Source organism: Microcaecilia unicolor, chromosome 7 (genome assembly GCF_901765095.1).
Source record: "Microcaecilia unicolor chromosome 7, aMicUni1.1, whole genome shotgun sequence".
NCBI classification, from domain to species: Eukaryota; Metazoa; Chordata; class Amphibia; order Gymnophiona; family Siphonopidae; genus Microcaecilia; species Microcaecilia unicolor.
In genome coordinates, this window is record NC_044037.1 from 281,635,414 (window position 1) to 281,661,307 (window position 25,894).

Below are 25,894 nucleotides of genomic sequence, written 5' to 3' on the forward strand. Positions count from 1 at the left end.
CCCGATTGTGCCCCATGCAAGATGTTATGTCTAAACAGATAATATTGTAATTGTTCCTTAACTATTACCGTACTTCCAGCATTTTAGTAAACAGTATAGATGCTACTGGTCGATAGCTGGATACTTCTGACAAATTTCCCCTCGCAATTCTTGGATATAAGAGTAAGAATAATATGACCCCAAGTTTGAGGGAAACTCCCCTTTTGACAGCGGTTGATTAGACCACTTAAACACAGCCTTGCCCCAAAAAAGATGATGCCAAGGCTAAGGACAAAATTAAGACGTTTTTGGCTATACCTGTCAGTCACAAGTGAGCAAAAGGTGCCCTAAATGACCAAGAGGGGCATAATCGAACGGGGTGCCCAATTTTTCGTGAGGGTGTCTTCGCAGGACAGCCCCGCGAAGGGGCGGGGAAACCCGTATTATCGAAACAAGATGGGTGTCCATCTTTTGTTTCGATAACATGGTCGGGGATGCCCAAGGGGGGGGGGGAGGGAATGGGGCTTGATATACCGCCTTTCTGTGGTTTTTTTAAACTACTTTCAAAGCGGTTGACATAGTATATACGGGTACATATTCGTACCTTGGGCAATGGAGGGTTAAGTGACTTGCCTAGAGTCACAAGGAGCTGCAGTGGGAATCAAACCCAGTTCCCCAGGATGAGAGTCCGCTGCACTAACCACCAGGCTACTCAACATTTAGAGATGGTCGACCTTAGAGATGGTCGTCCCCGGTTTTCGGCCATAATGGAAACCGAGGACGCCCATCTCAAAAACGACCAAATCCAAGCCCTTTAGTCGTGGGAGGAGCCAGCATTCGTAGTGCACTGGTCCCCCTCACATGCCAGGACACCAACCAGGCACCCTAAGGGACACTGCAGTGGACTTCACAAATTGCTCCCAGGTGCATAGCTCCCTTACCTTGGGTGATGAGCCCCCCAAACCCCACTCCCCACAACTGTACACCACTACCATAGCCCTAAGGGGTGAAAGGGGGCACCTACATGTGGGTACAGTGGGTTTCGGGTGGGTATTGGAGGGCTCACATTTACCACCACAAGTGTAACAGGTAGGGGGGGATGGGCCTGGGTCCACCTGCGTGAAGTGCACTGCACCCATTAAAACTGCTCCAGGGACCTGCATACTGCTGTCATGGAGCTGGGTATGATATTTGAGGCTGGCAAAGTTTTTTTCGGGTAGGAGGGGGTTAGTGACCACTGGAGGAGTAAGGGGAGGTCATCCCTGATTCCCTCCGGTGGTCATCTGGTCAGTTCGGGCACCTTTTTGAGGCTTGGTCGCAAGAAAAAATGGACCAAGTAAAGTCGGCCAAGTGCTCGTCAGGGATGCCCTTCTTTTTTCCATTATTGGCCGAGGATGCCCATCTCTTAATCACGCCCCATTCCCGCCTTCGCTACGGTGCCAAAACGCCCCCATGAACTTTGGTCATCCCTGTGACGGAAAGCAGTTGAGGATGCCCAAAATTGGCTTTCGATTATGCCGATTTGGGCGACCCTGAGAGGACGCCTATCTCCCAATTTGTGTTTGAAGATGGGTTCCCTTCTCTTTCAAAAATAAGCCTGCAAGTGACCACTGGAGGGATTAAGGCATAATCTCCCTTACTCCCCCAGTGGTCCCTGACCCTCTCCCAGCCCCCTAAGATGTGACACCCAGATACACCTGCCATTGAACAGGCATAACTGACTGCGCCTATATTTAGGCATGACCATGTAGGTTCATGCTAGCATTTTATAATGGAATCAAGGCATCCCGGTGCTGTTATAGAACAGGATCTCCCTGTGCGGAATAGAATTGCACCCAAGTGATTGCAGATAGCCTGGAGATTATAGGGTACCTTGAGGATTCCTCAGAAGAGATCGCCAGCTGTGCCACTATCTTGACATTGTTTGTCTTCAGACAGGAAAGAAATGACTAATGAGACTTTTTAGAGATAGAAATGCTTTGGAAGAGTTGGCTCTTCTTCGTTTTAGTTAATTGATGCCGAACAAGCACAAGTTGTTCCTGCAGATACATCAAAGCGATATATCTCTGTAGGGGTGAGTTTTATGTACTCTGGCCTTGTAAGTTCTTGAGTAAGGCTCCTATTGACTAACCTGAGCAAATTTGTGCAGTGCACTAGGATTTACTAACTCAGAGCTTAGTGAATATCATGGAAAATGTATTTTGTGTTGCTGCAGCCGGGAGCATTGTTCATTCCAGGTCGCAGTAATACAAAGGTAGTGGGCCCCATCCAGGGGTGTGCTGGTAAATTTTTAACAACGGGCTCTCTCTCTGGACATAGCCGGCCCTGAAATTTGGGGGGAGGGGGGAATCCATGCCTCTCTCTCCCCTCCCTTGTGCGGGCACGCTAGGCATACCTTTGCCGAGCCCCACCAGCCAATAAATGGACTGCCACCATTCTCTGCTGCTTGTTTCTGGCTCTGAGCAGCATGATGGAACCTTCTTGCGCTTGCATGAAAAGTCCCAGCCTGATGCTCAGAGTCAGAAACAAGGAGCAGGGAGCAGCAGCAGTCTCTTTACTTGGCTGGTGGGGCCAGCATCACTGCCAGCAAAGTAAAAGAGAATTCAGGAGGCGGCCCAAGCCTACATTTTGGGAGTCAGTTGTTAAAGTAGCCATGGGGAGGCCTACTTTAACAACCGGCTCACAAAATTCTTAAAAACTTAACAAACGGCTCTCGCGAGCCCGTGAGAGCCCGCTCCAGCACACCACTGGCCCCATCTCAGGCTCGCTACTGCTCTAAAGCAAATGCAGATGTGTCCGTGTACTCTAAAGTGTGTACACATGTATTTTATACATCACAGCTTCAATCCCCCTACCCAAAGTGTGCCCCCAGGAACATTAAAGAAGGTGCTGTGTTTCTTCATACTTTCTTTTTGCACGTGCACACTCCATAGAGTTTTTGCTATGCATTACATGCAGAAAATGCTTTATAAATGTATCCCCCAGGCTAATGTAAGGGTAGACATGCTTTCTTGCAGTTCTTTCCTAGTCTTGTTTCAGTTTCAGGGATGAAGCAGCAGAAATAGTACATTTGGATGCGATGAAAGTTGGTTTGGAGCTCATCAAGCCAGGCGTGTGCATCCTTGTGTCTGTGGTTGTTCAGCAGAACATAGTGAAGGGCTTCCTTGAAGTCAGCCCCCACATGAATTACTGATAGTCTATGTATTAGTAAGTTAGAGAAGAAGCTACAGCTGGCCAAACCCTGGATATCTGCTCTGGGAGCCACTTGTCATTTTAGAAAAGATTTACACATTTCTGGAAGGAATATTTTTTGGCAAAAGATTTTAGTGTTAATGGATATGTTCATTGTACACAAATGAAACACAGAATAACTGTTCTAATTCCTAAAAAGAAAACTGTAATAATAGGGAGTTATCAAGGTGCTATATTTATATCCTTTGCTAACAATAATCTACCTCGTATAGTCCCTTTTTAGGACATTATGAAGTTAAGTGTTTGGTGTTTCTCAACAGCCAGTCACTTTTCTGATATACACACGATAAAATACATGAGTGTTGTGCATGTATGACAGCCATTATTATATGGAAATTTGCCTTGTGCCTATCCATTGTGGATATCCTGATTTATAGCTGTGTGTCTGAAATTCCATATCAGTTTTGCTTATTAATCTTTAACGCCATTCACCGTATGAGCATTGAAGAAGCATTTTGTTTCTTAGGCTTAAAAGTTATTTAGGACCAGTCCGATGGCGCTGTTCAAAATGCTGCACATTCCTACGTGGAGAGGACCTGGATTCAATTCCAAGGCCAGGCTTCTAATCCTAGGTTGGCCAGGGTTAAGGGTGCTACAGAGGAAGCATCCATGATCTTTGGGTGAAACCTGTCTAGCCATCATTCAGTGGTGACACATAGGGGATAATTCTATAAAGAATCTTCGAGAGAAGCACAGTTAGATGTCGACATCTTGCTAACATATATGCAACATATACCATATAAATGACCAGAGGACCAACAAATATGCATGTAAATGCCAGACATCCAGCTGCGTGCTCTCGTCGGTAGCTCATAGTTTGCAAGGTGTGTACATAGTGCTTAGGTGGGAATTTGGCAGGTGAGAAGTCACATGGGTAGATCACAGGCAGGGCATAGAATTATGCACTTATTATACAGTGCTATAAGTTTCGTACATATCTCTAGAATCTCGGTGTCATCATTTACAGCAGCTGTATGGCAGGCGTAAGTGCTCATTGTTAAATGCAAATGTAATCCCCTGGAGAATTTGAGTGGGCAGAGACTGGGTGAATTCTTCCACGGGAGTACTAGAATCTATGATTCTCTTACTCAGAGGTATTGGGGGGAGCGGTTGTTGTCTGGTCAGGACGGTTAACCCAGCCAGGGGGAGTGTAAAAATGGTAAGATTGGCAGATTGATGTCACTGGGGGAGAGGAGTGTTGGGAGAAATAAAAAAGGTGGGGCCACTTTAAGCACCTAGTCTTTGGTTGTCCACACCCCCTGCCAAGACCCATGAGGAGAGGAGGTATCCTGTCTGGCGTTACAGCCCGGGACCTGAGGTGGAAAGGGAGTCCCTACTGAAAGAGCACTGACTGAAAGAATAGCTCAGAGAGAGAGGAGAGGGGATTCTTCCTGGGAGCAGAACAGGTGAGGAAGACCTGTTTGGGGTCAGAGGTGGATGAGAAGAATTGCATCTGTGAGTGGAAGTAAGAATGGATTTGGAGGTCTGGTCCTGAGGTGGTCCAGTGGCTGGAATAACCCCAGCAGGATGCTTGTTTGACGAGTTGTCAGACAAGCTGCAGCCCCAGATTGTGATTGGCTGTTGTAAATAGTTATCTACTAAGGATTTCTTATCACATCAGAACTCCTCAGGGGGGGGAGTATCCCCTGAGACAAACACCACATCAATTGAATTACGTTGTTTATTATTGAAAGACCACGTTGGATTGTTGCTGATCTGTTAGTAAAGTTTACCGGTTTGAAATATAACTTGGAGCGGAAGTGTTTTTTTTTTCTCCATGGGACTATGATACAGAAACAGAGGTAGTGACTTGGAAACCCCATGGCCTACCATGATGTAGCCCAGCCCTGGCCCGCATCCATCTCAACATCTGAACTCTGTTTGTATATCCTGGTCCCAGGTACCTGACCCAAGATGCTTAGCCAGTGCCTTTGAACTGAGTGAGTGGGACTAGGATTACATATATGCATATATATATCTGATTATGCTAACCATCTAGAAAGGAAATTAGGTGCCTATTTTGAATAGGCTCCAATTAGAATTACCCTTTTAGTGGCCATCTTAGCTGGTTCCTGAAGAGAGCCTTATCCCCTGACCAAAGACTGTTGCAATGACTGGGCAAACTGAAGTTTAAATATTTATCTTGTGTATGCATGGTGAATTTCCTCAGTAGTGTTCTACAATCGATAGATAAGAATCTAAACATAAAATTTGCAGTTACGGTATTTGGTATACAAGTATGAATACTGATATAGCAGATCCAGATAGTAAGGTTGCTTTGTTATCTGGTCCTGGCTATGTAACCTGTGTTAAGGACATGAGTCTTTCTTGACTTTTTCTGATCAGAAGGTCGTGACAATTCCTAAATCTTTGTCCTGACCCGGGATAACATCAGAGCATGAGCAGAATGATAATGGAAATCTGAAGGGCAAATGGTGTCCTCGCCTCTCCTTGGCAAGGGTTTAAGTGATATTTGATGGCTAGAAACTGTGCCTCTATCTGGCTTCTATTTACCTCTATTGAAGAGGTTTCAATTAGGTTGTAACTAGAGAATGACACGGGGACAAAGTTTGTCCCTGGCTCATCCCTGTGGTCTCTGTCCCCATCCCCGTGAGCTTTGGCCTCGCCCCATCCCCACAGGCTCTGTCCTCATCTGCACAAGCATCAAACACTTATATTTAAATCTTTTTATTAACGTATGAAAAGGAAGAATATTCTGTACAACTGTTGTTTATAAATCACAAATAGAAAACACAAATAACAATGAACATCTATAATAACCCTCCCCCACCCTCTACCCTTCCAACCCCAACAATAGCTGACTTCTACCACCCCAAGGAACCCTAATCCACCCTGTTAAAATGTTCAGGGATACAAAATAGAAACCGCTCTATATGTCCTGACAGGGGAGAAATATGCCTTATGAAGCACTGTTGTGATTTTTTAAAATCTGTGGATGAATAATATGCAGAGATGCCAAGTTACCCATTGTAGGAGGGAGACTCTTTTTGGCTGGTCCTGGATTTCTGCCAATTTCATTCCGGTGCATTATGGGACCTGCAGCACTGATTACAATAGACAAAATCATGGACTACAAATACTACTTCGCTTTAGGCTGTAAGTTTAAAACAGGGGTGTAGGCAGACCTGCTATTTTGGGTGGGCCCAGAGTTAACCTGGGTGGGTCCTTCCCACCCCCACCCCTGTACATACATACAATATAGTGGGGTTTTTTAATGACCCATCTGCCCGTTTCTCTCTGAACCCCATCCTCCAGTTCTACCTCAGAGCCACTGGCCATCGCAATTCCTATAGGCAACCTGCACCGGCCCTGCAGGCTTCTCTCTATCACATTCCCACAAAAAAAACAAGAAGTGACATGATTGAGGGCAGGACATGATAGAGAGGAGCCTGCAGGGCCGGCACAGGATGCCGCTGGCAGTAGCTCTGAGGTAGACTGGGAGGGGGAGGTTGTAGAGAGAGATGGGCAGATACCAGGCCACGAGTGGAGAAGAAAAGAGTAGTGAGGCGTTGCCACTAAAGAGTTTTGAGAGCCTCATGGGCTGCTGAGTGGGTGGACCTGAGGCAAGAATGGGTGGGCCTGTGCCCACCCAGGCCCACCCTTAGCTACACCACTGGTTTAAAACCAGGACCGGTCAAAAGGTCTCCCTCCTGGAATGGGTAACTTGGTATCTCTGAATAAGTTATCGACAATCTCAGGATTCAGTCTAGATCTCCCGTCTTCCACAATCCTTCCCACCATAGAAAATGTCTTCTCAGAAGATGTGCTGGTAGCAGGAATGCACCTGAGCCCCTGTGAAAGCTTTGTCAGTTTTGGCCAGCGCTTTTGTTTACTTTTCCAAAAAATCAAAACATTGTTGTCTGCATGAAAGAATGGCACAGGGATGAGGATGTTTGTCCCCACACCATCCCCACAGGTACTATCTCCGCCCCGTCCCATCCCCGCGGGCTTTGTCCCCATCCCACCCGCGAGCTCTGTCCTCTTTCCCTGCTGTTATCCACGTGTCTTCGTGTTATTCTCTAGTTGTATCATCCAAGAAGCACTTTTTCCCGTAGACAGAAGATGGAGAAAAAATCTTTAGTACAATTACCTGTAAGGTAAAGCAGGTTCAATTTATTTATGAAGTCAGCCTTGCCACAAAGTGGGGAAAAGGGTTTTAAGAAGCCAAGGGCCTGATATTCAAAACTATGCTGAAGGGTAGAGTAGAAATAGAAAGTGAAGCAATTGAATTGAACTCTAGGGGTAATGAGGAGGGCTGTATTCTGCTTTTGTATAAATTACTAATGTTGTATTAATGAATACAAAAATACAGTCCTGATGACTCTTGTTCCTTGTGTGTGCAGATAAACCGGATCCTCCAGCAGGTCAGCCATGCGCATCGGATATACAGAGCTCCACCCTCACTCTTTCCTGGTATGGCCCCACATATGATGGCGGAAGTGTGGTACAGTCCTACAGTGTGGAATGCTGGGACACGGTGGAGAAGAAATGGGCGGACCTCACTACTTGTCGTAGCACTTCCTACAACATCAAAAACCTGCTGCCCGACAGGGAGTACAAATTCCGTGTGCGAGCTATCAACATACATGGCACTAGTGAGCCCAGTCAGGAATCCGAACTTGTTAAAGTGGGAGAAAAGAAGGAAGGTGAGAGTAGCGATCGTCTCATTGGTATAGAACGAGAGAAGTCTCAGGTTCAAATCTGCTTTATGCGTAGAACAGCCTGAGATGGTAGAGAGCAAAACAGTAACAGAATGTTAAGAAATCCTGAGATAAACACAGACAGCTTTAATATTTAATAGTTGGGGTTTATTTTAAACAGAAGAACAAAAACCTTGCAGGAAAAATATCACTCAGACGACAGCGAAGGTGACAATAAAACGATGATGCTGTGTAGTCAACAGTTTATTTATTTATTTTTTTTTTCAAATTTTTTGTTATGATTGGGGTCAGAACCCCTCTCAAACTTACCTCTTTCCTGGGGGTCAGCTTTTTAGCTGGCTTCTGTTTCTTTTGTCTGTCCTTTCTGAGCTGGCTCTGTCTCTCTGTGCTGGCAGCTTCCAGCAGCATGGGGTTAATTGTTTCACTTTACTACAGCTGTGTGGGTGGACTGAGTTAGCTCTACCTCTCTTTGGGTGTACTGGCTTCAAGTGCTTCACGGTGTTGCATTGATGTGGGTTGGGCCTCTCTGGGTCAGTGTGCTTTTGCCTAGGTCTAGGGAGTGTGACATCATCAGGGAGGGCCTTGATAAGGAAGTGGTGTTGTTTCCTTCAGAGCCTTTGCAACGGTGGTGTTTGCTTTAGGTTGGGTGGTGCAGTGTGCACTTTTGACTTTGTGTCTAGTTTCCCTGCTTGCTTTTGCTAAGGTCCAGGTTAGTGTTAGTGCAGTGTGCACTGGTGTCTGTGTATTTAGCTTTCCTGCTTTTCCCTTGTGGTTCCCCTGCTTTTCCCTCTTGGTTTTGGAAGCATTGCTGTGTGTAGGGCTTTGGAAGCTCTGTTACTGTTAGAAGTACTTCAGGGTTTGGTGTTGTTAGGAACACTACAGATTTTGCTGTTAGAAGTACTTCTGGTGTTTGTGCTTTTGGGAGCATTGCAGTCTTTGCTGTTTGGGTTTTGGTGCTGTAGGAAGCACCTTGTTAGTTTTGTGTCTAGCTTGCTAGGGTAGTGTTTGGGAAGCACCTTGTTAGTTTTGTAGCTAGCTTGCTAGAGTAGTGCTTAAGAAGCTTGTTGGTTTTGTGTTTAGCTTGTTAGTGTAGTGCTTAGGAAGCACCTGTTCTGCGTAGGTGTGTAGCTTCCCTGCTTTCCTTTGTAGTGTGTGGTAGCACTTCTGCTGTGTGTTTAGTGTTTAGTAGCACCTGTGTTAGCTTTGTGTTTAGTTCCCTGCTCTGTTAATTTAGGGCTTAGGAAGTCCCTTTGTTGAGCAGGGCTTAGGAGCTCCTGTTTAGTATAGGGCTTAGGAAGTCCTTTTGTTAGTGTAGGCCTAGGAGTGCCCTGGTTGGTCCAGTTCCTTGGAGCATTGCTGTCTCTTCTGTTTCCTGTCCTGGTCCCTGTGCCATCCGGTAAGTCCTGCCGGCTACTCGAACCCAGGAGCTCAACTCCTGGGGGGCTTAATAGCTAAGTGCAGGTGAAGCTGTTCGGACCAGTCCAGTGTGCTCCAGTCCAGTGTTCCAGTCCGGGGAATTCCAGTCCAGTGTGCTCCAGTCCGGTGTCCTCCAGTCCGGGGGATTCCAGTCCGTGTGTTCCGGTTGCTGGGTGGTGCTTGCAGTCCCTGCCGGTGCCAGTGTGCTTGCCCAGCGTTGGTTGGTGGGTTTTGCCTGTTGCTGTCACTCCTCGTCAGCAGCCCAAGGGCTCACGTTTGCTCCAGAGCCCGGCCCCGCGGGCTCTGAACCTGAGAACCTGACATTTTTATAATTACAATATTCAATAAATCTTGAATAAAATACATGAAATATGCAATATCATCATAGGAAAACAATAATACAAAGAGAAATAGAAAAAAAAACTCTTATCGACCACAATTTAGGAATTGATCCAAGAAAAAGAAATTAAATTATAAGCTAATATAACAAAGCCTATTCTCTAATTGTTAAACCAAAGACTGCACCATACTCTGTTGACTTAATCCAAGCTACTATACAGTGTTACATTCAGGATTAAATTTTCACAATTACACTCTCTTTGCTTAATAAAAAATCCTCTAACTGCTTAGGTTCAAAAAATTGGTATTGCTTTGTTTGATACAGTATCCTACAAACACAAGGACATTTCAGTTGAAAATTTGCTCCTAAGTCAACAGTTTATTAATCAATAGAAGTAACTCAGCAGTGATGACTCGACATAGCTGTGTTTCGACAACTGGCCTGCCTCAGGAGTCTTCTTGGGTTATGTGGCTCAGCGGCTGAGACTGTCGTTGTCACTTACTGTTTATAGTATTGCTATTCTGGTTGATAGGGTACATAAAAAAGTCAGGAAACGTCTTCTAGACTAATGACTGCTGGCCTTTGTCTTGAGACAAAGACTAACACTCTTTAGTCTAGAAGTATCTAACGCACTTGACAAGGGCGTGCAACGCTACTCACAGAGTTTCCCACTTTTTTTTACATATCCTATCAACCAGAATAGCAATACTATAAACCAGGAACTGACAACAATAGTCTCAGTTGCATAACCCAAGAAGACTCCTGAGGCGTCTGTTGAGTTGCTTCTATCATTGACTACACAGCATCATCGTTTTATTGTCACCTTCGCTGTCTTCTGAGTGAGGTTTTATTTAAACGCCAGGAGCTACATTTAAATTAGTCACAGATGTTTAACGCTACTATCCGTAAACGAGTGGCGCTGAGAATACCACCACTATCCGGATAGTCAAGCCACTATCTGGATAGCTCTCCAGAAAAAAAAACAAGACAGTGATTTTTCTGTTCTAACTTTATTTAGATGGTTATCCAGATAGTGGTCTGAATATCATCACTCTCCAGATGACCTCCTGCTTTATCCAGCACTGTCTGGAGAGTACCCAGGTGCTTTGTGAGGATATTCAGCAGTACTATTTGGTGAAGGCCTGACTGTGTTCTGTGTGCATAACCTAGGTGAGATATTTTACTAGTACATAGGCCATAGGCCTGGATTGGCCACTGTTGTGAACGAGATGCTGGGCTCGATGGACCCTTGGTCTTTTCCCAGTGTGGCATTACTTATGTAATTGTGGGAGTCAATATTTAAGATTATTTTCATATATACAATCCATAGCTATTAAACCAGGAGAATTTACATTTAGAAAAATTATTTAAAAAAATGTTTGTGATGTGCTCAGAACACAAATGTGGCTATATTAATAGAAGTGATACCAAAACATGGCCACTGTTATCTATCATTGCACACGTGGAGGGGCATTTTCGAAAGGAACGTCCATGTTTTGATATGGACGTCCTCGCAAAACGTCCCGATTTAGGGGCGGGGAAACCCTTATTTTCGAAACAAAATGGACGTCCATCTTTTGTTTCGAAAATACCGTCAGGGGCGTCCAAATCCTTAAATTTGGTCGTCCCTAGATTTGGTCGTTTCTGATTTTCGGCGATAATCGAAACCAAGAATGTCCATCTCAGAAACGACCAAATGCAAGCCATTTGGTCCTGGGAGGAGCCAGCATTTCTTGTTCACTGGTCCCCCTCACATACCAGGACACCAACCGGGCACCTAGGGGGCACTGCAGTGGACTTCATAAATTGCTCCCAGGTACATAGCTCCCTTACCTTGTGTGCTGAGCCCCCCAAAACCCACTACCCACAACTGTACACAACTACCACAGCCCTTACGGGTGAAGGGGGGCACCTAGATGTGGGTACAGTAGGTTTGTGGTGGGTTTTGGAGGGCTCGCTGTTAAATGTATTGTACTGTTTTGGGATCTTGCCGGGTACTTGTAATCTGGATTGGCCACTGTTGGAAACAGGATGCTGGGCTTGATGGATGTTCAGTCTGTCCCAGTATTGCAATGCTTATGTACTTACGTAACTTACAAAAAAACTACCATTCGTATAGAAACGTAGATTCTGGCTTAGGGGAAGGAGGACAACACCCCACCCCACCATAGCACTTTTATTGTTGTGTTTCTCAATAGCATATGTATGGATATTCCAAAGCTGCTTTTTCATACATAGGGTTGTGTCTGTTTGAGCCGTTTCAGTTGGTGCAACCTTGGTGTGGCAAATCTGTATGCATGTGATGTGTGGGATCTTTTCTAGATGATTGTGAGTGTTTTCAGGTTTTCTGTTACTGACATGACACCAAAATCATCAGATTTTTTTCAATGATATGTTTGATGGCAAAATGCTCTAGTTCTGTTCCGCACTCACTGTTGGGGGAGGAACAGTTCTTTGGTTGCAGCATATAGTTCTACATTTAGGACCAAATTCTTAAAAAACCCACGCTAAGCACTGTCCTATAAACAGTGCTGAAAGTTAGGTACCATGTATGGAATACACTTAGCTCCAGGATCTATAACAGCACACATAAACTGTAGGAACGCCCCTGACCCTCCCATGGCTGTGCACCCTTTTTGCAGCCATGTGTAAAATGTATGCGCAGACTCCCACGACTTAAGAATACGTGCGTAAATTCTAATTAATGCCAATTAGCACTGAGAATTGATTATTAGCACCCAATTATCGGTGCTAATTGGCTCGTTATTCAATTGCACATGCAGATTGGGTGTGCACCACATATAGAATTTGGAGGTTAAACCGTGATGGTCCTATGGTGCAGTGTGTCACATATGTGAGCATCATCCTTCAGATATGATGGAAAATAAGGTTGAAAACCACTCATGTAAGTACTAGGTCAGTCCTTCTCCTTTGCATCTTCACCTAGCTAAAATATTACGGAATCTGGATGAATGTTTTGAATGCTTGCTTCAAAAGAAGAGAAGGAAAATATCCCTCACACGTTTAAGTGCCTCTTCAAAGAGAGCTCCATATTCAGCCATGGGGTCAACATACAATTTAGATGTTTCCTGATATGTTCTGCAATGTTAGCTGTTTAGTTGTGTCACTGAATATCCGTCAGGGGCGTAGCCAGACTTTGGCAGGAGGGGGGTCCAGAGCCCGAGGTGAGGGGGCACATTTTAGCCCCCCTGGCGCCGCCACCCCCCCCCCCCACCCCGCCGCCACCACCAACAACAACTTTGCCCCCCCTGCCGACGACCCTCTCGACCTCCCCCTCCCACTGCCAACCCGCCGTCGCCTACCTTTGCTGGCGGGGGACCCCAACCCCCACCAGCTGAGGTCCTCTTCTTCATGCAAAAGGCTTCCTTCTGTTTCTGCAGGACATCAGAAACAGAAGGAAGCCTTTTGCGGGAAGAAGAGGACCTCGGCTGGCAGGGGTTGGGGTCCCCCGCCAGCAAAGGCAGGCAACGGCGATGGTGGGAGAGGGGTCGAGAGTGTTGTTGGCAGGGGGGTCCATGGCCAAATCTACGGGGGCCCAGGCCCCCCTGGCCCCACGTAGCTACGCCACTGATCCGGATATAACTTTGTCAGTGATGCACTAAAAATAGGAGGATAGCCTGATATAAACGGGAATATTCAGCGGGAGACAGCCAGCTGTCTCCCGTTGAATATCGGCAGATAGCCAGCTATGTACCGTTTAACTGGCCAGGTGCCATTTCTGGCCGGTTAAATGGTTTTGAATATTGGCCGGAATATGTCTGTTCACTAAGGGGGTCCTTTTACTAAGGCGGGCTGAAAATGGCCTGCACTGGTGTAAGTGCATGTATTGGACATGCACAGGTCCATTTTAAAGGGTGCCTGAAAAATTCCGGTTTTTGGCCAAAAATGGACGTGCAGCAAAATAAAAATTGTTGCGTGTCCATTTTGGGCCTGAGACCTTACCGCCACCCATTGGCTTAGCGATAAGGTCTCATGCGTTAACTGGGTGGTAATTGTCTGCTCTCGTACACTGCCGATTAGCAACACATGGTTGAAAAGAAAAAATATTTTCTGCTGTGTGTATCGAACGTGCGTAAAAATTGGAATTACCTGCCCGGGGCATGCGGTAGCCAGGCAGTAGTTCTAATTTGACGTGCGTTGTACACACATAGGCGCCTACACGCCTTAGTAAAAGGGCCCCTAAGTATGCGTTTAAATAAATGTGTGTAATGTGCATTAAAGTGTGTTAACTATCTATTTACCGGTTCAACTAATCATTAACAACAATGACTAAGGAAAATATCTCCTACCAACCTTCTTACCCTCCATGTTCTTCCCAACTTCTCCTTTATCACCCCACCTCCTTACCTATCCCTATCCTTTTTCTCATACCTCTTCTATCCCACTTACTCCTTGTTCATCTGTCCTATCACATACCTCCCTTGTTGATTCTGTTACTATAGATTGTATTCTCTTGTTACTATGTAAGCCGCATTGAGCCTGCGATGAGCGGGAAAGCGCAGGGTACAAATGTAATAAATAAATACATTAACTATTTAATGCACTGTAGTCAAAGAGTTCCCAACCTTTGATGTGAATAAAAATGTGTAGGTTTCACTACTACTTTTGTGCACCCAAGAAGATCTTGTATGATTCTCGTTATCCATTTCCAATTTTTGTATTTCAGAGCCTAAAGAAGAAGCTGAGGTGTCAGATGATGGTAAGTTTTATTGAACAGGGCAGAGCAATCCATACAGCTTGAATACATGTATGCCATTAATGGGAATTCCTAACTCTCTTGTAGAAGAAAGTGAACCAGACTATCGGACTGTTAACATGAATACAGCCGAAAAGGTGACAGAGTTTTATGATATTGAGGAAAGATTAGGAACGTAAGTATGCTTTTTTGTTATTTATTCTGGAAAGTGTGTGTGTATAATTATTATATTATGTTATTATATTATTATTATATAATATATAATTATCTATTGACACTTATCGTTTATCGTTTATTTATTTACTAGACCGTCACTTAGGTAATTCAGAACGGTTTGCAATATAAAATAACATTAAAATAACATTAAAACAGTAAGTAGACATACTCTGAAATCCATTTATGATAGAAAAGCACTGCAAAAAGTCAGCACACATACAGATTTCACAAGCTATAGTCATAAAAACATTGATAAAAACTTGCTATAACACATGCACTAACTGGAAGACCAAGGCGATGCACAATCTAAAAATTACACGTAAAAACACTTAGAAAAGGAACTACAATATTTTGATAGGAAAGAAAAACTCACACTCAGACCATTGGGGGATTAAGGGATTAATTCCTCCAGTGGTCAATTAGGGCATCTTTTTGTGACTTAGTCGAGATTAGGTTCAGAACTTCAGATTAAAAAAAGTCCCAATTTTTGCCCTAGCTGTTTTTATCTTGCTCCATTATTCTGGGAAACCATCCAAATTCTGGCCCACCCAAAATCCAGCCCAAAACACGCCCACTTGCGGTTTAGACGAACTCAGACAAAACCGTCTCAAATCTGAGTTTTGAAAATTGCAACTTGGACGTTGTCCTGTGAAAAACCCCAATCTGGCACATTGTGCTGCTTTTCAGACATTTTTCTCTTTTGAAAACGAACACCATAGATTATAAAATCTTACAATCAACATGCATTCTTTTGCGGTCTAGGTGTGAGCATTTACACCAGCTCTGTGGCTGGTGTAAACATAGTAACATAGTAGATGACGGCAGAAAAAGACCTGCACGGTCCATCTAATCTGCCCACGATAAACTCATATGTGTATACCTTACCTTGATTTGTACCTGTCTTTTTCAGGGCACAGACCGTATAAGTCTGTGCAGCAGTATTTCCCGCCTCCCAACCACCAGTCCCGCCTCCGATCCCGGCTCCGGCACAGACCCCGTATAAGTCTGCCCTCCCCCATCCTAGCCTCTCAACCACCAACCCCTCTTCCCCCCGCCACCCAGTTTCAGCTAAGCTTCTGTGGATCCATTCCTTCTGCACAGGATTCCTTTATGCCTGTCCCACGCATGTTTGAATTCCGTTACCGTTTTCATCTCCACCACCTCCCGCGGGAGGGCATTCCAAGCGTTCACCACCCTCTCCGTGAAGAAATACTTCCTGACATCTTTCCTGAGTCTGCCCCCCTTCAATCTCATTTCATGTCCTCTCGTTCTACCGCCTTCCCATCTCCGGAAAAGATTCGTTTGCGGATTAATACCTTTCAAATATTTGAACGTCTGCATCATATCACCCCTGTTCCTCCTTTCCTCCAGAGTATACATGTTCAGGTGAGCAAGTCTCTCTTCATACGTCTTGGAACGTAACTCCCATACCATCCTCGTAGCTTTTCTTTGCACCGCTTCCATTTTTTTAACATCCTTCGCAAGGTATGGCCTCCAAAACTGAACACAATACTCCAGGACAGGCCTCACCAACGTCTTATACAGGGGCATTAAAACCTCCTTTCTTCTGCTGGTCACACCTCTCTCTATACAGCCTAGCAACCTTCTCGCTACGGCCACCGCCTTGTCACACTGTTTCATCGCCTTCAGGTCCTCAGATACTATCACCCCAAGATCCCTCTCCCCGTCTGTGTCTATCAGGCTCTCCCCGCCTAACACATACGCCTCCCTTGGATTTCTACTCCCCAACTGCATCACTTTGCATTTCTTCGCATTGAATTTTAATTGCCAAACGTTAGACCATTTTTCCAGCTTCTTCAGATCTTTTTTCATGTTTTCCACTCCCTCCTGGGTGTCCACTCTGTTGCAAATCTTGGTGTCTGTTGCAAATCTTGGTGTATAAAATGTCCATGCCTGCAAAATAGGCACATCTAAGTTGGCTTCATTAGTATTCTATAAAGAAAAGTAGGCTAGGCGCCCCCTTATGGAATTATCCTCACAGTTTTAGGCACAAACGTTTTAGATGTGTATGTGGTTGTGCAATTTTATAAAAACCTATGCTTTATAGGGAAAAGAAACATTATAAAATGACCTGCTTAATAGGTTATGCTCCAATTTATTAGCGTAGAGAAACAAAAATAGTTTCAGTAGTGTATACATTTTCATAGCATTCATGTTAGTCCAAAAAGCATAACATATACTCCAATGTCTCCCATGCTAATTAGGTCAAAATGAAAGGGCAGATGAGTGCAAAGAGTTTCACCTCCACTAACAAAGAATGCTTCCTTCTATCCCCCCCCCCCCCAACCCCCAGACTCAAACCTCTGAATGCTGATGTACCTTAACTACCTCTCTAAGAAAAACTCAGTCCAACCCCCTCACCCTGGTCAAGAAAGTCCAATTCTCCCAATGCTTGTCAAGGTTGTGGTGGTGCCCTTATGTTCAGACCTACTGTTTCTCTGTATCTAGCTCTGTGAACTCTTCAGTCTGCCTTTTTTCCTGTTGTTGTTCTTCCTGTTAGCCAAGCCTCACTTTGGTGTCCCTGAAGCCAAGCCTCGCTTTGGTCTCCCTGCTTCTGCTTCATTTCCTACTTGTGACATCATCAGCCTACTCCTTTATAAGGACCCAGGGAGCTTTCCTGCATTGTATAAAGGTACTAGTTACCTGTAATCTGGAATGTCCAGCGCTCCAGGGATTATGGTCCAAACGCCACCAGGTGGAGAGACAGAAAGACACAGAAGGCTATAGTAATATGAGAATAATCAGTAATTGTTTATTACACTTACCAATCAGGACTACAATTAGAATACGTAATATAATTAATTAATTCTCATATGAGACAGCAACCGGGACACAAACGTGACCTCTGACATTAGCTCCCTGATTGCCTCTCTCCATGATTCTCCTTTTATACCCTTTTTTCTCATAGGCAGGTATTGGAAGTACAAAGTCAGCATATTCTAACATATTCCAGCATATTCTAGTAAATTCTATCTTACAGAAGCAAAGTTCTTCATAACATATTTGCTTATCATAAGTAAGGTCAGTAAGGTTATCCTACTTTGCAAAAAATATCTTCCCAGCAGCCAAAGTTGTGTCTCTTTATTATCTGCTTTCATGGTCAGCAGCAAATCCCACCTTACATTACTATATTCATACACAGTATTCTCCTGCCACATATATCTCTGTTATGACTCCATATCTGCCTTTCTCTCCAACAGAAGGGCAAGCTGACATGAGATTCACATTCTGTGTAATTCTTATTATTTAGCTTCTCAGTGACTCTTAACCTGTTCATAGCCTGTTCACAGAGGCCTAGCTTTGCTCATAATTCTCAGTTACTGTTGTAAAGTTATTTTATGGTTCATGACCTGCATGTCCCATATAAACAGTCTATTTTCCTTTTTCTTGTTGTACTGTTGTTTGATTCTGAGGGAACTGGTCTTCTTGTTATGCTGTGTCTTTGGGCACAGCCCTGAGCCCTGTGTGAGTGGTTTTGGTTTGAATCTGTATGGATTACTTCCCTGTTGGGTTTGCTCTCAAGCAAAGCCCTCTTCTGTTTCTCTGTGTGTGTTGTTCTGCTTTAAACCTGTATGGATTACTAGCCTGTTAACTTTGCGCCCAAGCAAAGCCCTGTTCTGTTTTGCTGTGTGTGGTTCTGGTTTGAACCTGAATAGATTCCTTTCTTGTTATGTAGGCTCTCCAGCTTAAGCCTGCTCTCTTTCCTTGTGTGGTTTCCCCTTGTTACCTTTCACTGTTCAGAGAGTCGGTTGTTGCCAGCCCAGCTGCTTTCCTTGATTACTTTGCTTCCACAGCCTAGCTGCTTTCCTTGATTAACTTGCTTCCCGTGCAGCTGGGTGTGCTCTGTAGATGCCTGCCTTTCCTTTCCCTTCCTGGCCGAGTTCTGGTAAGAACATTACATAAGTACATAAGTAGTGCCATACTGGGAAAGACCAAAGGTCCATCTAGCCCAGCATCCTGTCACCGACAGTGGCCAATCCAGGTCAAGGGCACCTGGCACGCTCCCCAAACGTAAAAACTTTCCAGACAAGTTATACCTAAAAATGCGGAATTTTTCCAAGTCCATTTAATAGCGGTCTATGGACTTGTCCTTTAGGAATCTATCTAACCCCTTTTTAAACTCCGTCAAGCTAACCGCCCGTACCACGTTCTCCGGCAACGAATTCCAGAGTCTAATTACACGTTGGGTGAAGAAAAATTTTCTCCGATTCGTTTTAAATTTACCACACTGTAGCTTCAACTCATGCCCTCTAGTCCTAGTATTTTTGGATAGCGTGAACAGTCGCTTCACATCCACCCGATCCATTCCACTCATTATTTTATACACTTCTATCATATCTCCCCTCAGCCGTCTCTTCTCCAAGCTAAAAAGCCCTAGCCTTCTCAGCCTCTCTTCATAGGAAAGTCGTCCCATCCCCACTATCATTTTCGTCGCCCTTCGCTGTACCTTTTCCAATTCTACTATATCTTTTTTGAGATACGGAGACCAGTACTGAACACAATACTCCAGGTGCGGTCGCACCATGGAGCGATACAACGGCATTATAACATCCGCACACCTGGACTCCATACCCTTCCTAATAACACTGTATGTTTATCTCTTTGTTTGTTTTAAACCTTTGACTGCAGTGTAAGCCCTGCTTCTTTCTGATGTGTTTTAGAAGCAGCCCTTCCCTTTAGCCTGCTTTAACCCTTTGTCTGCTGTGTATGTCTCCTGATTCTTGTGAGCATTCCTCCTTATCTGATTTGTGTATGTAAAGGCAGCTTTCCCTGTTTGCTTACTTTTCGCTTTGTCTCTAGTGTCTGGTATTTGACTCTGTGGCACAGCCTTGTGAATTCCTATAAGCGGCTTCCCTTTATCCTTGTGTTGTGTGGCCAGCCTTGTGTATTCTTATGAGTGTTTTCCCTTTACCTTTGAGTCCTGTATGGCCAGCCTTGTGTATTCTTGTGAGTGGCTCCCCTTTACCATTGAGTGCTGTGTGGCACAGCCTGGTGTATTCATATGAGTGGCTTCCCTTTACCTTTGAGTCCTGTATGGCCAGCCATGTGTATTCTTGTGAGTGGATTCCCTTGACCCTTGAGTGCTGAGTGGTACAGCCTAGTGTATTCCTATAGTTGGCTCCTCTTTACCCTTGAGTGCTGCGTGGCCAGCCTTGTGTATTCTTATGAGTGGCTTCCATTTTCCGTGAGTGCTGTATGGTACAGTCTAGAGTGTATTCCTATAGTTGGATCCCCTTTACCCTTGAGTGCTGCGTGGCCAGCCTTGTGTAGTTTTATGAGTGGCTTTCCTTTTCCCTTGAGTGCTGTGTGGCATAACCAAGTGCATTCCTATGAGTGGCTTCCCTTTTTCCTTGAGTGCCTAGTGGCACACCTTTGAGTATTCCTTTGAGTGGCTTCCCTTTTCCCTAAGTGCTGTATGGTACAGCTTAGAATGTTCCCTCATGAGTGGCTTCCCTTATCCTTGAATTATGTATGGCATAGCTGTGAGTGTTCCTCTGTGTGCTTTCTGTTTGAGTTCTCTTTGTGAAATTTCTGATTGTGTTTGCTTTTTCATTTAGCTGTGGCTACCAGCGCAGCCTTGAGCGGTCTCTCTGTGTGGCACGAGTGGGCTGTTCTTCTGGTTAGCTGTGTCTACTAGCACAGTCCTGTGCATCCCCTCTGTTTGAGTGGGTTGCTCTTCCTGTTAGCTGTGACTACTAGCGCAGCCTTGAGGGGTCTCTCTGTGTGGCATGAGTGCTCCATTCTTCCGTTTAGCTGTGTCTACTAGCACAGTCCTGTGCATCCTCTCTGATTCTGTTTGAGTGGGTGGTTCTTCTGTTTGCTGTGACTACTAGCTCAGCCTTGAGGTACTTTTCTGTTTGATTTTCTGTTTGACTTGGTTAGGACTATTTATTTATAGCTGTGGTTCTAGCCCAGCCCTGTGCTGCCTTCCTGTGTGGTTTTCTTATCTTTTACTCGTGGTTTCTACCATGTGAATCTAATGGGGTTGTCTCTCCCCCTTCAGTTTCTCTGTGCCTGTGTGTAGGGTCTTTGACCCTGTGTTTTTGGCTCTGTTTAGTAAAGTGTGTATGCACTGCTTAAGTAGTACTTGCTCAAGAGATTCCGTTCTGTTTCTATCCCCTTTCCTCTGGTATGATTTGGTTCCAGTTTGGCCGTGAGGCTCGTACGCTTGGACTCTGTATGAGTGGGTTCCGTATTGGCCGTGAGGCCCGCCTGAGTGGTTTATCTCCCTTTTCTGGTGGTGCTTTTGCTTGTCTTGAGTGTGCTTTATTTGCCATGTCTGGTATCCTGTTTGTATTCAGTGCCTGGTTCTCCTCTGCTCTGCGCCTCCCCAGAGGACTTATCTGCTGCAGCCCAAGGGCTCACCATCCCGGGTTCAATGACAATGCTGACCAGACCCCACAGCATAACCACATTCCATTCAAGGTAACCCGCAGGCCATCTCACACCTACTTAAAATTAGTCTGTGCTACTTCAGAGGGTCCTTCACTAGCCAGGGGGACCTGAGGGCACAATTATAATTATAGACAAACATTTCACAATTGATACTCAAGTTTTCTCAGTAATCACAAAATCTGTCAGGTCTCTTTGGAAGCTAAACAGGATCAGACTCTATTTCTCATCAGAAACATTCAGACTATTGGTACAATCATTAACATTATCCCAGTTTGATTATTGTAAATGCAATATATGCTGGCTGTAAGGAGTACTTGTTGAAAAAACTCCAAACAGCTCAAAACACTGCAGCTAGGTTCATATACAAAATCTCTCATTTTGAAAGTGCCTCCCTTTTATTAAATTACACTGGCTTCCCATCAAAGCGAGAATCACCTTCAAATTATGTACCTTTATCTTTCAAATACTTAATGGCACAGCTCCAGACTGTATGATACCATTAATAAACTTACCTCAAAGAAACACTAAATATGAGGCAAGAAACTATCTCAGACTACATCTCCCAAATTGCAAAAATGTGATCTACAAAACTGTCCACTCTGCAGGCTTCACTTACGTAGGAACCAAACGGTGGAACTCCTTACCACCTAAAATAAGAAATATACAAGAATTTACTAGATTCCGCCAAATCCTCAAACCGTTCTTATTCAAACAAACCCTCACAAAGAACAACCATATCTCAAACAATTAATTATTACCTGAATTGGTTATTACTCTATTTACTTTCTCTTTGCTTCAAGTACAATTTGTCGTTCATAATAGATTTTCTAAATGTTAAACATCCATAGTTATCCCAATATCTTTATGATACTGTATTGTAAAATTGGTTTCTTACAACAAATTACTTTCTTATGCATTATTCTTTGTTATGTATCCTATACTGTTTCTTGTAAGCCACATTGAACTCAAACTTGTTTGGGATAATGTGGGATATAAATGTCACAAATAAATAAATCACCGCTATCACATTCCAGAGCTTTCTAAAATATTCTGGAATAGCTTCCCAACCTCTCCAGCTCTTCAGTTCCACATGTAGCCAAGCTTTGGAAAGGAAAAAGAGTCAAAACAACTTCTAAGGGAAAGTGGGTGAGATACGTAACATGTTCAGAGGAAAAGAAAAACATGAAAAGTTGTCGTTTTTTTTAAAATCAGAACCACAAAAGTTTGGCCCAGATGTACATACTAATGAGTTCTCTGTTGCTCTTGCAGAGGAAAGTTTGGCCAGGTTTTCAGAATCGTTGAGAAGAAAAATGGAAAAGTGTGGGCTGGAAAGTTTTTTAAGGCATATTCAGCAAAGGATAAAGAAAGTATACGGCAGGAAATTAGTATCATGAACTGCTTACACCATCCCAAACTGGTTCAGTGTATAGACGCCTTTGAATTCAAGTGTGACATCGTCATGGTCTTGGAACTGTGAGTATTAAACAAAAAATACATTAATTGTGTCTAAAAAGTGTTCGTTTAAATAATTAGTAGCAATATTTCATAAATTACACTGCGCTGTCTGAAGAACAAGCCGCTGTGGACTCAAGATATCCACCCTGAATAAGTATATTAATTCTCCTTAGTAACTTTAACTGTTTTCAATATTTATCAAAACTTTATTTATTCAATGTTTCTTTTACAATTTACAAAATCGTAAAATCCTCCTTATCCTCACTGTTTCAATCACATGCATGCATACCATACACTTCTCTTCATTCTAACTACATTCAAACATAAAATCCATCAACATCACAGTGTGAGTAAATACAGATTATTCATATTCATGATTAAAATTCAACTTGTGCATTGGTAACTCTATTGATTACTCCTATCTCTGTTATAGCCACTGGGATTCTCTATACAGCTCACAATTCTCGATATTAAATCTAACAGTCAAATAGATTCTGCTTGGTTTTGTAAACAAGCTCTTATCTTCAGTCGTTTGTTCAATTCACATCGGGTTGTTAATTGCCTCCTTCTCTCAGACTCAGTTCTTTTTCCAATACACAGGACTTCGATCAGAGGACTGCTCTTTATGCCGTTTCACTTTGTCATGCTGAGCACTGCTCTATTTACTCCAGCCAAGCAGTTCCTCGATTATCAATCCCTCCTCTGTTTGTAGGCTTCACTCTGTATTTGTGAATAATATGTGTATACAACCTGAATATGTATGAGATAGATTTGATTACAGTGGAGACATTGCACATTCAGGGTTGATATCCTGCATGTTCATTCTGAAAACCCAACTAGCTTGTGCCTTTCAAGGGCTGGAGCTGCCTGCCTATGAACCAGAGCCGTAGCGAGGGGAGCTGACACCCGGGGCCAGTACTGGTGGGGATGTAATTCATCCTCCTGGATATTCCCATCCCCACCAGTACTGGCCTTCCGACAGCCACCCAATTTAAAACACAAGCTAATCAATCAGAAGTAAACTTCCATCACAGACTGAAAAGAAACAGAAGGGCACACTTCCCTGTAATTTATCCAGTTGCAAACTATGCCAAAATATTTCACAGGACCCCAAAGTCATCCACAAAGGAAAGATATTCAACATAAAGGGATCTTTCACTTGCTCATCTTCCAATGTGGTATATATCATTCAGTGTAAAAAATGTAACGAAGGATGCTATATTGGAGAAACAGGCCAGATGTTTAAGACAAGATTCAATTTACTTAGACATCACATGAACAATACTGGTGCCAGCAGGGTTCCCACACCTGTTGGTCAACATTTTACAGGAGAAGGACACTGTACCAGTGACTTCACAGTGAGAATCCTGAAAGGTAACTTTAAAACCATACAAGAACGTAAGACCTTTGAAGTCAGAATGATTGAATATTTTAACACCCAACAGAAAGGACTTAACAAGGATCTGGGGTTCCTAGCCCATTATAAACCATAAAGCTGTATGTCTCTGTTGATCACCCTCCCCTCACCTATCCACACCCATCCTGTTAGAATATCAATGATATGCTTTGATGTCCCCATGCATACTTCCTACCCACCCCCCTCCTCCCACCCTGTCAGACTGTCATAGTAATGCTTGAATGTTTTCACTTATATACACTGTCAGCTAGCACATTTGCTTATTTCCGATCTGAGGAAGAAGGGCAACCTTCGAAAGCTAATCAAGAAATGTATTAAGTTATGTCCAATAAAAAAGGTATCATCTTATTTTCTTTTCCATGTTTTATTTTGTTTGATTTCTATTGATAACCTTAAGAGTGGACTAACACGGCTACCACACTCCTCTACAGTAAAATGATGGAAAGTAAAAGCAGAAAGGTTCATAGATTGCCCAGAGACCAATGATTGGGGTATAGTTCTACCAGGCAATAATCTGTCCATGGAGAACAGAGAAGGAAGAAGTGGTGTTATAGCAACAGGATTTCAGGACTTTTATGGAAGGAAGAGGCAATGCAGGTTAATCTGGAAAAAGGGAATGGAAAATCTATTTATATTGATGTGATGTACAATTAAATCTCTGTCCATCAGCAGAAGTGGACTTTCACAATATACAGTAGCTGTGAAAGAGTAAGTTATGGCATCCTCTGGCAAAGAGTTCCTTCCTCCTATTTATTTTAAAAGTATTTCCATGTAACTTCCTCGAGTGCCCCCTAGTCTTTGTACTTTTGGAACAAGTAAAAAATTCATTCACTTCTACTCGTTCTGCACCACTCAGGATTTTGTAGACCTCAATCATATCTCCCCCTCATCCGTCTCTTTTCCAAGCTGGTAAATAAATCCTAATAATAAAATAATAAATGTTAGTGAAAGCTGAAAAGTTCTACAATTTGGTTTCCCCCCCCCCCCCCCCCTCCGAAGCAGCAAGTCTCTTGCAAAACAAGGAACTCTTGTTGAGGGTGTTGGGATAGTGAGTTTTGTCAACTGTATTGTGCTGGAAGAGCTATCCATGGTCATCAAGGAGTCTTCATGGGGTTTTCTGACATCGGCGGTTTGAGAATGAAGAGTGAAAGCTGATGCTAATCGGAGGACCCTAGGTGGAACGATGCTGTTGGAAAGGACTGAAGGATGTTTAAGTGTTTGTTGGCAAGCTTGTGTTTGTATTTTGCAGAACCCTTTCATTTGACATGTTTATACTCATTCACTTAGGAGACATTTGGATTTTTGAATAGAGACAATGGAGTGGAGGAGAGGCCTAGTGGTTAGGGTGGTGGACTTTGGTCCTGAGGAACTGAGTTCAATTCCCACTTCAGGCACAGGCAGCTCCTTGTGACTCTGGGCAAGTCACTTAACCCTCCATTGCCCCATGTAAACCGCATTGAGCCTGCCATGAGTGGGAAAGTGTGGGGTACAAATGTAAAAAAAATAATAATCTTTTGAATCAGTTGTTTTTCTCCTGTTTGGAGGTTTTTACGCTGATGCTTTTTTTCCTGGTCTCTGACGCCAGTGATAACAATGGGACTCCTTGTATGATAGAGGGTTCTTTATGGAGTATCTATAGGTCCCCTATCAGGAGCTTTGAGTTGTCCATTGTTTAATTATATAATTGAGTATATGGTGTAGTTTATTACAAACTTTGTTACTTTTTGAGTAGAAACAAAAGGTAAAATTACGCTGTTGCTTTTTAATCCACGTCCCTGTGGTATATGCAACAAGGAAGATATTCATGACTCAGCAGATATTTCCAGGGACATGTCTGGTAAAAGTAACTAATATATAAGCAAACTTGAATTCCACCTTTGCTTGTCTTGGAAGAAATGAAAGTATTATTTTAATTCTGGGTGCAATCTGTATAATTTCCCTCCGTAGCTTGTCAGTAGCTTATCAAAAGGCAGCTGCATTAACCACTGTAATTATGGATTTGC

The 25,894-nt window shown here is 43.6% G+C and overlaps 1 protein-coding gene across 1 annotated transcript in view; it reads left to right on the forward strand.

Moving 5' to 3' along the window:
• Window positions 1–25,894, forward strand: part of LOC115473714 (myosin light chain kinase, smooth muscle-like) — a 673,403-nt gene that overhangs the window by 580,010 nt on the left and 67,499 nt on the right. The window contains exons 23-26 of the mRNA XM_030208760.1: window positions 7,596–7,898; window positions 14,357–14,389; window positions 14,474–14,561; window positions 22,289–22,492. Of these exons, the coding sequence (XP_030064620.1) occupies window positions 7,596–7,898; window positions 14,357–14,389; window positions 14,474–14,561; window positions 22,289–22,492 (628 nt within the window). The remainder of the gene's footprint in view (window positions 1–7,595; window positions 7,899–14,356; window positions 14,390–14,473; window positions 14,562–22,288; window positions 22,493–25,894) is intronic.